This window comes from Megalobrama amblycephala, linkage group LG1 (genome assembly GCF_018812025.1).
Source record: "Megalobrama amblycephala isolate DHTTF-2021 linkage group LG1, ASM1881202v1, whole genome shotgun sequence".
In the NCBI taxonomy this organism is placed as follows: domain Eukaryota; kingdom Metazoa; phylum Chordata; class Actinopteri; order Cypriniformes; family Xenocyprididae; genus Megalobrama; species Megalobrama amblycephala.
The window spans coordinates 24,413,474-24,426,258 of NC_063044.1; the positions used below are offsets into that span (position 1 = coordinate 24,413,474).

Genomic DNA, 12,785 nt, shown 5'->3' on the forward strand with positions numbered 1-12,785 from the left:
CTATTTGTTCCTCTTGCTGGGAGTGGTCCACTGATGAACGACTGAACTTTTAGTCTTTTAAGCATTTCAAAAAGTTCATTGAAATCCCTCTTAAGGAGTTCTGACTGCTCCTTCCGAATATCATTCTTCCCCACATGAATGATTAGTCGATTTGCAGTCTTATATTTCATCAGAATGCTCTTAAGTTCCCTGTTTACATCAGAAACTGTTGCTTGTGGAAGGCAGCATGTAGTTGTATCCCTGCTGCTAATGTTTCTGATAATAGAGTCACCCACTATCAGAGTCCTGGGCTCGGCTGCTCTAAGAGCTGAGTGCCGCTGACTGTTCAACCTTGAGCGGCAGTTAGCATCGGTGTTAGCTGCTGGCTGATTTGATCTGTGTCCGATCATGTTTGGGGATTCCTCACCCACATTCATCAAGTCTGGAGATTCCTCACCCACATTCATTAACACTTAAAATCTGTTCTCCAGATGTATTGGCGTGGTAGAGAGCTAGTGTTTGGGGTAGAGGATGCTACTGCATTAATATGTGATACTGGTGACAATCTAATGTCTCGAGTGCCTTTGGGTCTCGCTCCCTGTGTGTGCCATCGATTAATGTGCTGATCAGTTCCGGCACTCAGTACGGTCTGTTTAGGGGCATTAGATTCATGGGACTCACCGGCTTTGTGCTGAGGACGTCCATGACGAAGCTCTGTTGTGTGTTCCTTCTGGTTTGGTAGTCCCGCAAGTAACTTTGTTTCAAGAACTGCAATCCTTTGTAGAAGTCTGTGGCAGTTTGTGCAGCAGGTAGATTCTTCAACCAGAAGAGGCATATTATTTCTAATCCTTTTGGATGTAGGCAGCTGTGTTTTCCCTTCTCCGGAATGTAAGCTGATGGCGGTCAGTGGGAGGCTGGTTGGATAAAAATTCCCTTTTTTTGTAGCAATTCTTCCAGTTAAAAAGATTGTTGTTGCCAAGATTTGTCGTTTGAGCACTGTGCCGATTTGCTGTAGTTAAAATTAGGAGATAAAATATAAAAGCAATAGAGCAAAGCGCGGAGCTGTAAGCAAGAGCGTCCAAACAGTAGCGAAGCAGGAAGCATTAGCAGTGGCAAATAGGTCAGGCAAATAGGTCGACTTGTGCACGACCGAACTTTTTCCAAATCAGCTCCACCACTTCGGGATGGAGCCTCCATTCCCCGGACCTCGGCCCCTGCCTCGACAGGATGTCTGCTCCCACATTTTGATGTCCCGGGATATAAGCTGCTCTCAGAGAGAGAAGCTTGCCCTGGGACCACAGGAGGATCTGATGAGCTAACTTGCACAATTGGCGAGACATCAGACCCCCCTGATGGTTGATATAAGAGACCACCGACATGTTGTCTGACTGAACTAACACGTGATGGCCCCTCAGGTCTGGGAGGAAGTATTTGAGTGCTCGAAATACCGCCATCATCTCCAGCTGATTTATATGCCGAGATCGATGATGGTCCTCCCAAAGACCTTGAGCTGAGCGACCACTCATGATCGCTCCCCACCCTGTGAGAGAAGCATCCGTCGTTAGCATTTTGCGACGACAAGGAGCTCCCAGCACAAGACCTTGGGATAGAAACCAGGGCTTCTTCCACACCGCCAAAGCACGAAGGCATCGCCGCGTGACCTTGATTGTGCGAAAAGGATTTCCCCTCGGAGAAAACCCCCTGGTTCTGAGCCACCACTGTAGGGGTCTCATGTGCAGCAGGCCAAAAGGTATCACGTTGGACGCAGCTGCCATCAGACCCAACATTCTCTGTAATTGCTTCACAGTGAGTGACTGGCCTAATTTCACCCCTTTCACGGTTGAGAGAATGGAATTCACCCGAGCAGGGGACAAATGTGCCTGCATCGAAGTGGAATCCCAAACTACCCCTAGGTAATTGGTAGTCTGAGCCGGTAAAAGCACACTTTTCTTGGCATTGAGTCTCAACCCTAACCTCTTCATATGGGACAGAACTACATCTCGATGTTGAACTGCCTGTTGCTCTGATTGAGCTAGAATCAACCAATCGTCGATAGAGGAGCCAGCGCTGCATCCACGCACTTCGTGAAGGTGCGGGGTGAAAGGGATAGGCCAAACGGAAGAACCTTGTATTGGTAAGCTTCGCCCCCGAAAGCAAACCTGAGGAACTTCCAATGCGAAGGATGGATTGATACATGGAAGTACGCGTCTTTCAGATCTATTGTCACAAACCAGTCCTCGGACCTGATCTGTGTAGTGATCTGTTTGAGTGTTAGCATCTTGAACTTGAGCCTTTGCACTGAACGATTTAACATGCGTAAATCTAGAATAGGACGCAACCCTCCATCCTTCTTCAGAACTATGAAGTATCGGCTGTAAAATCCTGACTGTATGCTGGTGGGAGGAACCCTCTCTATAGCTCCCTTTTGCAAAAGTGTCATCACTTCTTGTTCCATGACCAGAGACTGCTGGGGGTCCACTACTGTAGCGAGGACCCCGTTGAACTGGGGCGGGCGAAACCCGAATTGTATTTTGTAACCCTTTTTTATCATTTGCAGCACCCATTGAGAAATATTGGGAAGACTTTTCCATTCTTCTAAATATTCTACTAAGGGAACCAGTCTCTCGAGCGGCGCACCGGCAGGGAACAGTCAAATCAAGCGCTGACCGACCCTCCTCAGAGGATCGGGGGGGGCTGCTGTGCCCCGAGACACACGAGGTGGCGGGGTTGACAGAACGGCCCCCTGAGGGCACCGAAGACGGGTCAACTTTATAGATTTTAATTTTTCTGGACCCTCTCCGGAGGGGGCTGCCCTCAGAAGTCCTGGACCCCTCGTGTCAGGACTTTTCCGCAGCCTTTCTGGCAATAATAACAGTCCGCAGATCGGTTTTACCTCGAGAAGGCTTCACTTCCGCTCAGCAGCCTCAGCAGAGCGGCAAGGGAAAAACTTTTGAAAGGCTGCAGACTGACGTTTTGCCTCCTGGAACCTCTCGACGACCGATGTTACGGAGTCGCCGAAGAGACCCTGAACAGACACTGGCGCGTCAAGGAGCACTGCTTTATCGCGTTCTTTAATGTCCGATAAATTCAGCCATAAATGCCTCTCCGTGGCAGTTGCCTTCCTCAATTCCTGAATACACTCAAAAGACGCCTCGCCACTCTGATCTATTTCCCCCAGCAGATCAGCTTGGTATGCCTGGAGGATCGACATAGTATGGAGACATGCTACTGCCTGACCCGCTGAGGTGTAAGCCCTGCCCACCAACGCTGATGTTGTACGCAGGGGTCTGGTGGGCAAAGTCAGGGATTTTAAAGATGATGCTGACTCAGGCGAGAGATAGCTCGTGAGCGTCTCTTCGACCTGAGGCATCGCCGTATAACCGTGTTCTTTCCCTCCCATGATGTTACTATACAGAGATGTTGCTGGGTTATGAACACGGAAATGTGCCGGACTCTGCCACAATCTTGAAACCTCAGTGTGGAGATCTGGAAAGAACGGCAATCCCCGGGGCTGAGGTTGTGCTCGGGCAGGGAGAAAGCGCTCATCTAATTTACTTTTAACTCGCGCTTCAGGTCTTTCTTCTGGCCATTCGATATTTAATTTAGCCACTGCCCGAGTCAACACCTCTAAAAGCTCCTCATATGCTGGAGATGCGGATGGCGGGTCCTCATCTCCAGCACCGGCGCTCGCTACATCCATCTCCTCAGAGACAGATAAGCGAAGCTCCGGTGCCTCCACTCTGGGGGAAGAAACCGCTATGCGTGCTTCCGCAGCCAGAGAAGAGGCAGCAGATCTGGCAGGTGAGGGTCGAGATAGGGCAGGACCCGTCTCTAACCCCTCCACCAGATCCATTTGTGAACCCCAGGAGCAAAGTCTACGCTGTGCCTCGGCAGCAGCGGGACCCGTGCCCTGGGGAACACTCGCCGCGATCGAGTACACGGAGCGTTAACTTCTCACAATGCACGCAGGCAGCTCCCTCAAGAGCTCTCCACTCCCATAGAAGCAACACACATATAATGTGTATCCCCGCCCGTGATAAAACGAGGGCAGGGAGGAGCACATTTAGTAAACTGTTGCTTATTTTTCTCCGCCATAATAGTGTCTTTGCAATATATATATATATATATATATATATATATATATACAATACTAATATATATGCTTGGTGACTAAAATACTCTTGTCCTCCGACGAAGAGATATTTTGTTTGCTGTAGATAATGACAGACAACACCAAATAAGACACACAATACACAGAGCGCTTGCTGAAGACACAGAAGCTGGCGTTCTTTGTTCTTAGGGGTGCTTTATAGTTTCCTGGTCCGTGACGTCACCCGCTCTGACGTCCCGCTACACTATTGGTTTGATTTCACGAGTGCTTAAAGACGTAATCACGCAGAGGCGTTCTCAAAGCGACTACGCAGCGTCGATGTTCCCATGAAAGGGAACACGTAATGTCTCATTTGTACAGTCATCCCCTTGGTATATTGATGATTTGCGTTCCCAGAAGGCAGCATGTCGGAAATTGGAGCAAAAGTGGGGTTGCTCTGGTCTAAATGTGTTTCATCAAGCTTGGAAAAGCTGTTTGACACAATACAGAGTTGCTATTGAAATGGCAAGATCAACATATTTATCAAATATTATTGAAAATAATCAAAACAATCCTAGACAGCCTTTTCACACAATTAATAGTCTACTTAATGTAGATGGTGTCAGTTCTTTGATTTCATCTGATTGGTTGTGCAATGAGTTTCTCAAATTTTTCAGTGAGAAGATTGATAATGTTCACACAAATATTCGTAGTTCTTCTGGATCTGCTGTTCAAACAGCTACTACACCAAGCTTTTCTGGCACTCCATTTTCCAAATTTACTGCATTACAACCTAAATTACCCTGCAAGTATGTTTCTCGTATAAAAGCTTCCACTTGCATACTTGACCCTTTGCCTTGTAATTTATTCAAATCTTGCTTTGGTCCTTTATGTCACTCAGTTCTTGCTATAATAAATGACTCTTTGTCAACTGGTGTGGTGCCAGCAGCACTTAAAACTGCTGCTGTCACTCCCATTTTAAAAAAGCTAAATTCTGATGTGAACGCTCTTTCAAATTATCGCCCAATTTCAAATCTTCCACTCCTGGCTAAAATCTTGGAGGGTGTGGTTGCGGCCCAACTGAATGATCACTTAATTGAAAATAATTTATTTGAGCCCCATCAATCGGGGTTTCGGAAACTGCACAGCACAGAGACCGCGTTGGTTAAAGTCACTAATGACTTGCTAGTAGCTTCCGACTCAGGCTCCCTGTCTCTTCTCATTCTCTTGGATCTTAGTTCTGCCTTTGATACTATTGACCATACATTATTACTTAATCGTCTGGAAACTGTATTTGGTTTGTCAGAGACAGTTCTTGACTGGTTTAGGTCCTATCTTACTGACCGCAGTCAATTTGTTTCTATGGGTGGCTATAGGTCCAAAGTTGGTTCTGTACATACTGGTGTCCCACAGGGGTCAGTATTGGGTCCATTACTGTTAGTATGTATATTTATCCACTTGGTCAACTACTCAGATTTCTAGACATTAATTATCACTTTTATGCCGATGATACGCAGATTTATATCCATTCAAGACCAGGTCAGCATGTGGACACTGTGCATCTTTCCTACTGTATCACTGAGATCAAGAATTGGATGTCTAATAATTTTCTGTCTTTAAATGGCTCTAAAACGGACATTATGCTCTTAGGCTCTCCTCATCAACTGCGAAATGCTGGTGGTTCTCTTAATCTGTCTGTTGATGGTGTCACCTTGGAGTTTCAAGGCAAACTAAAAAATCTTGGTGTCATCTTTGATGCCACGCTGTCATTTGAGCCTTTTGTTCAGAATACGGTTAAGACATCCTTTTTTCACCTCAGGAATATAGCACGTTTACATCCTATGTTGTCCTTTGCTGTGGCTGAGAAGTTGATAAATTCTTTTGTCTTTTCACGACTGGACTATTGTAATGGTCTTTTAGCTGGAGTATCTAAATCATTACTCAACAAACTTCAGTATTTACAAAATTCGGCTGCTAGAGTTCTGTCTGGGGTTAGGGCTGGTGATCATATTACCCCTGTCTTGAAGTCTTTGCACTGGCTCCCTGTCAGGTATCATATTGATTTTAAAGTCCTTATGTTAACATATAAGGCTTTGCATGATCTGGCTCCTCAGTACTTGACTGATCTTTTAATGCCTTACACTCCATGTCGAAATCTGTGTTCCTCTCAGAGTGGACTCTTAGTTGTTCCTAAGACACGGCTTCGCTCCAGGGGTGATAGAGCATTTTCTTCTTATGCTCCTAAGCTTTGGAACTCTCTCCCAGCTGACATCAGGGAAGCAAATACATTAGTGACTTTTAAATCTCTTCTTAAGACATTCTATTTTAGGATTGCTTTTACTTGATTTATCATTTTATTTTGTTTCTATTTCTTTGATGTGTATTTGATGTGTATTTTTTGTATTTAAATGTGTTGTTCTCTCTGTTATGTTTTCTTGTAAAGCGTTTTGAGAAAGCCACTTTTAAAAGCGCTATATAAAATAAAGGTATTATTATTATTATTATTATTAAAACAGCGCTGTGCTGGAGATAAGAGGAAAAGCCATCAAAAATTTTCCCTTCAGTGATACATTCATATCAACCCCAATTTAATATTTGTATTATTCTTCCTATATTTCGCGAACAGTGAGCCTGTGCATGGTACAGTATTCCCTCTGCTGGTGCGTCTGTTCTCCTCTTTGTGTCCGTTTTCAGCGTGTGCCTGTGTTAACATCCTGTTGACAGGCTTAGTAAATATTTCCTCAAATTTTGGGAAATTATCACAAAGCAGTTTGTTTGCAAGCCCAGAATAAAGATAAACTAAAATAAAACTAAAAAACCTTTGGATTTATGACCAGTGGACTACTTCTCTATTTTTTATCATGACTCGCGCACGCGCCATATAAGCCTACCTAAACATTTGGGATGACTTAAGATTTAAAGTTCGTCTGTAAAGTACACCAAGAAATTGGCTTTATAAAACATTATTTAACGCATGATTAAGTGGATGTTAATTCTATGAGGATTTTGTGTTATTTTTCAAACCTTATAAATTCTTATAAATATTAAATGTAGGCTAATGATAACCATACGAAGCTCAACGTACGAGTAAATAGGAAAATAAGGAGTAAATAAGGAAAATAACATTTTCAAAGACCAAGAACAGCTTAGGCCTACCTCAAGATGCTTTTTCAGATTAGATGTTGAATCCTGAAGCCGATAGAAGTTTTGTTGCAGACATAGCTTGCATGCACTATGATGTTACTGTACGTTTCTTGTTTATAAGTAAAACTGTCATTGAATTTCCACTAGAGAAATGCATTATGCCCTGTTTTCCCGAATTTATCATTGAATTTATTGTTTGATCTTCTGACAAAAAAAAAATTATTAGAATAATGAATGTAAAACAGAATTAAAAAATGTTGTCTCCTAGCTTTTAGTCCATGTCTGTTATCTTTGAAGGCAACATTCTCAAATTCACAAAAGTTGACAAAATGAACTTTTAGGTGATTTATTTTTTTTAAAAAAAGTCTCAAGCCAATATGACCAGCACCAACATCAACACACAGGAAAACGGCATGTGTGTTTAAAGTGTTTTGTCTGTAACTCTTTACCTTCTTCTCTCGACTCTCCTCCTCTATAGGAACAGTGTTGTGAGTCCTGTATTCTCCTTCAGTGCAGAACAGACAAACACACGTCTGATCATCTCTGCAGAACATCTCCAGAGGTCTCTCATGTTTCTGGCATATATAATCCTCCAGATTTTCCACAGCGTTGATGAGTGTGTGTTTCTTTAGACGTGGGACTCTGAGATGAAGCTCCAGATGAGAGACACAGTAAGAGCTTTGACACATCAGGCAGGACTTCACAGCTTTCTGCTTTCTTTCATCACAGAAGTCACAGAACACTTTAGATTCTTGATTAAGCTTATTAAAGTGTTGCACAAGCTTTCTGAGTGTTGAATTAATCTTGAAATCAAGTCTTTTGCTGAATTCTTTTTTACAGAGTGGACAGAAGCCGATCTTTCTGTTTGTCCAGCATTTGCTCAGGCAGGTTCTGCAGAAGTTGTGTCCACATGGAGTGGTGACTGGATCAGTGAACACTTCCAGACAGATGGAGCACTGGAGCTCTTCATTTAGTGCTGGACCACTGGAGGATGCCATGACTGAAAAGAAAAGTAATGACAGTTTATCATCTACATTGCTGAAGAGAGCAACTTTCATGAAAAGATATGTACACTGAGTAATTTAGTTTATGTTCTGAAATGGATGTTGCATTATTTGAAGTGCCGTTTTCAAAAGGTGATAACGTCTAGGTTACGTATGTAACCCTCATTCCCTGAAGGAGGGAACGGAGACGTTACGTCAGAACAGACTGACGAATGGGGGGTCTCACCCCGAGAGCCCAATCACCTTTGAGTGTTAACAAAACAAGCCAATGGTATGCTGAGTACCTTGGTCTGCAATATTTGCATCGCAAACTCCACCATCACAGTGTGGGTCTCAACATCGCAATGGTCCTGTTCCCACAGTGAGAACATGAACCATTCACAAACGCTGCCTCAGCGCTGGGTAGTTTCACACCGCTTTCTCTCATCCACTTAAACTTGACACGCATAGATAACGACACATTTTGAAGAAAAGTGGGTAACTTCTGTCGACCTCGTCTATAAACAGTGACTAAAATAAAGAAATGTAATTAAATTAATATAGATTCTGGAATAAAAATAAATCTTTAAAATCTTAAAAAAAAAAAAAAAAAAAAAACCTTACTTTCAATTTGTTGTTTATTTTATGATTAAACTTTACTTTGATCGTTCTCTGGTTTCCACTTCTTTCTTGCATGAGCCTTTGACATTGTTACAGTTATAATGTTTATTATCAGTTTATTTTTTACCAAATCTCCACAAATTGGTAGTCAGTCACATAAAAAAAAAATGTTTTTAATCTGTAAGTTTACTGAGTTTGCAGTAGACATAAAATGATAATACTGTTTAATATAATTTATCATTATAAACATTTGTTTTTTTATTATCTTAAATTAGTCTTTCTCTTAAAAGGAGTGGTGTATGTGTGGGTTAAACTAACTTTCTTGCCAACAAAACTTACACAAGGTTTTCCTTTGGACAGCGACTTCCTTTTTCTCTTTGTTTCTCTGTTTGATTTTTCCATCATCTTCATGATCAAAATCTCCCTCTTCTTCTGCTGTGACTGAACCTCCAGATCTCCTCTTCTCTCCATCTTCTGGTGTTTCTTCTCCTGCTTCCTCATACAAGTCAGAGATAAGAAGCTGGGCCTGGTTTTCTCTGAGTATCTTCTCCACTCTTTCAAGTATCTCAGAGTGTAAACCTGATTTTCTTTCATCAAACTGAAGATGTTCACCTCCACACTCCTTTATTAATTGATGAATACAGTTATTGTTTATCTCTTTCTCATCAGTCAACACTAAAGTGTGTATAGGAGCCTCCTTACTGAATTCATTCAGCACATATTTCACTCTATGTCTGTTATTGTCACTGAAGTCGTTCTGCTGCAGTACAAGTATGATCACATGAGGTCCAGGAGCAGACAGATTCACACACTCTTTCACTCCCTGTGTGATCTGAGTGATTGACAGATTTGGCTGCAGCAGGTGAGGAGCGTTGATGACTGTGACGTCTCTGTCCTTCAGTTTTCCTCTGTGTTTCTCAATGTTCAGCTCTACATCAGCAGGTGCTTCACTCTCAAACGCTGCTCTTCCTAAGATGAAGTTTCCCACTCTGTTGTTTTCTGTTATATTCTTCCCCAGCAGAACAATCCTCAAATCACTCACTGGAACACAGAACACAAATAACAGTAAAACTCGACCCGTGATCCATGAACAGAGATGTCAGATTTCAGATTGAAGGTACTGGACCAGATCAACAACTGCCATTGAGATGAGTGGAGATGTGAACACAATCTTACACCACCGGTCCAAAGTTTTTGAACTGTAAGAGTTTTTACAAGAAGTCTCTTCTGCTCACCAGGGCTTCATTTATTTGATCCAAAATACAGCAAAAACAGTAATATTGTGAAATACTTTTACAATTTAAAATATCTCTTTTCTATTTGAATATATTTTAAACTGTAATTTATTCCTGTGATCAAAGCATGATCAGCATCATTACTCCAGTCTTCAGTGTCACATGATCCTTCAGAAATCATTCTAATAGTCTTTACTGTCACTTTTGATCAATTTAATGCATCCTTGCTCAATAAAAGTTTTAACGTGGTACAATATCACTACACGGTAGTGATAATGTTACAAAAGCTTTCTTTTTCAGATAAATGTTCTTTTGAACTTTCTATTCATCAAATAATCCTGATATATTTTTTTTTTTAACACAACTGTTTTCAACATAGATAATAATCATAAATCAAATCAGTAGCAAATCATCATATTAGAATGATTTCTGAAGGATCATGTGACACTGAAGACTGGAGTAATGATGCTGAAAATTCAGCTTTGATCACAGGAATAAATTACATTTTAAAATATATTCAAATAGAAAACAGTTATTTTAAATTGTAAAAGTATTTCACAATATTACTGTTCCTGCTGTTGTCAGGACACAGACGGAGGCAGAGAGTTAAGTGAACACAGATGTTGTTTATTAGACAGAGGCACAAACACAGGTAAATGGTGGATGCAGGTGAGTGAATGAACAAGCACTTTCTGAACAGTCACTGAACAGTCTGAAGGATAACAGAAGTTTGACTTTGCAGGTGAAGGGATCAATGTGGAACGGAGAACAGGAGACGGAGGACGAGATGGAGACACGGGAAACTCGGGTGAGTAGCGGGTAGGGCTGCACGATTAATCGTATTTTAATCTCAATAACGATATCTGCTTCTCTTGATTGATTACAAATAATCGTCACGATATTGGCCCGCTCATTATTTATCCTGAAAACGTGTTTTTCTTTGGGAGATGCAAAGAGCTTAAATCCCCAAATAGAGCTTTTCCCTTAAAAGGATATACTGTCTTCCCGGTGTTTTACTTAATCTGTGCAATCTGGCAACTCAACAAATGCAACACGGATCTCCACCTTACTCTATGCAGAAAGTACTGTTGCAACCTATGTGACAATTCAATCAGGAAAATGAACATAATTTGGAATTATTGGAAATAATATTAGGAGTTTTCTTGTTTTATCTTTAGAAGTTCCTAAAGGTTTTACCAGTTTTCATAATGTTAATCAGTTGATCATATCGCCACTGGGAAGTTCTAAAATGCTTAACGTGAAAAAGCTTAGCGTGGCTTAATTTACTAAGACAGTGTTATTAACAAACCAAACCATGTGTTTTGTATTGATTTACCATCTAACAAAGTTATCATAGTTGGTTAAATGAAGTCTGGTGTGCCACCTACAGGCCTTTTGGGTGAAGTGTAGGTTGGTAAAGAACGTGCAAATTGGCCATAACTACATTACCCTTTTTGATAGAATAATAGTGATAAATAATCGTGATTATGATTTTGAGCAAAATAATCGTGATTATCAGTTTAACCATTATCGTGCAGCCCTAGTAGCGTTGCTTCTTTTACTTCTTTTAAAAACATAAAAAAATGACACACAGTTTCCCAAGGATTTTGATATTTGCAGTACTCAATATTATGATTTATCATATTTGTTGACTTACAATTAGGCCGCTCAAAAGGTAGACTTCCACATCCTCTTTGAACTGCAAATAAAACAACATGGAATTTAAAATTTGGCAAATTCTTTTACCAAATTCTGTTATTATTTTTATTTATTAAAGAAATAATTCACACAAAAAGAACAATTTGCCAATATTTATTTTTCCACCTCAGTATTATACTCTTTCTTTCAGAATACACAAAAGTTCATTGCCTGCATGGGGATAAGTAAATAACACATTTTTTTCATTTTTTCAATACTATTTACATCTGCACAATCTTTTTTTGTTTGTTTGTTTTGTTTTGTTTACCACTCATGTTATTGGCTTCCTGGTCTGGGAGATCTTTGTGTTGTCTTTGTGTGCAGTGTGGGTTCATATGGACCAGCGCGAGCAACTCGCATCCAAGTCTTCGCTAAGGAGCCGAGCCAACGACCCAGCATTTCAGCGGAACAGCAATTGCGGCAAAGAGACGTAATTTCTCTGTTCCCTCCTTCAGGGAACAAGGGTTACATACGTAATCTAGACGTTCTCTTTCAGTCGGTCACGTTCAATGTTATGTCAGAAAAGACTGAAGAATGGGGTCCCTTACAAAACGCCACAATAGCTGTCTTCCAGTGACCTGTAAAAGTGATAGCACCCTGATGTGAGACTCAGCACGAGCGAAGGACTACACTAAATACAGAATACACTGGGAAGCATACCCCAACAGGAATATGCTAACAAACTGCCTGCTCAAGGAGGTCTTACAAGGAATCAACCAGCATAACGGTGATAGGGAGAACTCTGAGGTATCCAGCCTGCAGGGTGGGATTACACATCAGAGATGGCAAGTGGCTTGCCAGGGAAAGACACGTGCACCCGAAGAAGACTTACTGTGGAACACAAGTAGGATTACCTAGGGAGGGGAATCAACACATGGCGGCACCTAGTCCAACACAGGGGCTGACCGAAGGGGCATGCATGCAAGTGTAGACATCAACAGTGCTGGAGGAACCCAGGATTCTAGCTGTGGAACTCACCTGTGTGGAACTCACGCAGCAAGCAATGAAAGCGAGCAGGTCCTACTACTGGCCTGA

At 41.7% G+C, this 12,785-nt stretch overlaps 1 protein-coding gene and 1 long non-coding RNA gene across 2 annotated transcripts in view; one reads left to right on the forward strand and one right to left on the reverse strand.

Annotated features, from left to right (window-relative positions):
- Positions 1–12,257, reverse strand: part of LOC125263226 (E3 ubiquitin/ISG15 ligase TRIM25-like) — a 22,414-nt gene extending 10,157 nt beyond the window's left edge. Inside the window, exons 1-4 of the mRNA XM_048182236.1 lie at positions 12,019–12,257; positions 11,710–11,751; positions 9,157–9,858; positions 7,663–8,213 (exon numbers count right to left, since the gene is read on the reverse strand). Of these exons, the coding sequence (XP_048038193.1) occupies positions 7,663–8,213; positions 9,157–9,858; positions 11,710–11,751; positions 12,019–12,085 (1,362 nt within the window). The 5' untranslated portion in view covers positions 12,086–12,257. The remainder of the gene's footprint in view (positions 1–7,662; positions 8,214–9,156; positions 9,859–11,709; positions 11,752–12,018) is intronic.
- LOC125265563 lies at positions 9,865–11,012 on the forward strand. The gene is made up of 3 exons (XR_007184287.1): positions 9,865–10,018; positions 10,638–10,704; positions 10,795–11,012. It is a non-coding gene; the product is annotated as an uncharacterized LOC125265563 (long non-coding RNA).
- Positions 12,258–12,785: the final 528 nt, after the last annotated feature.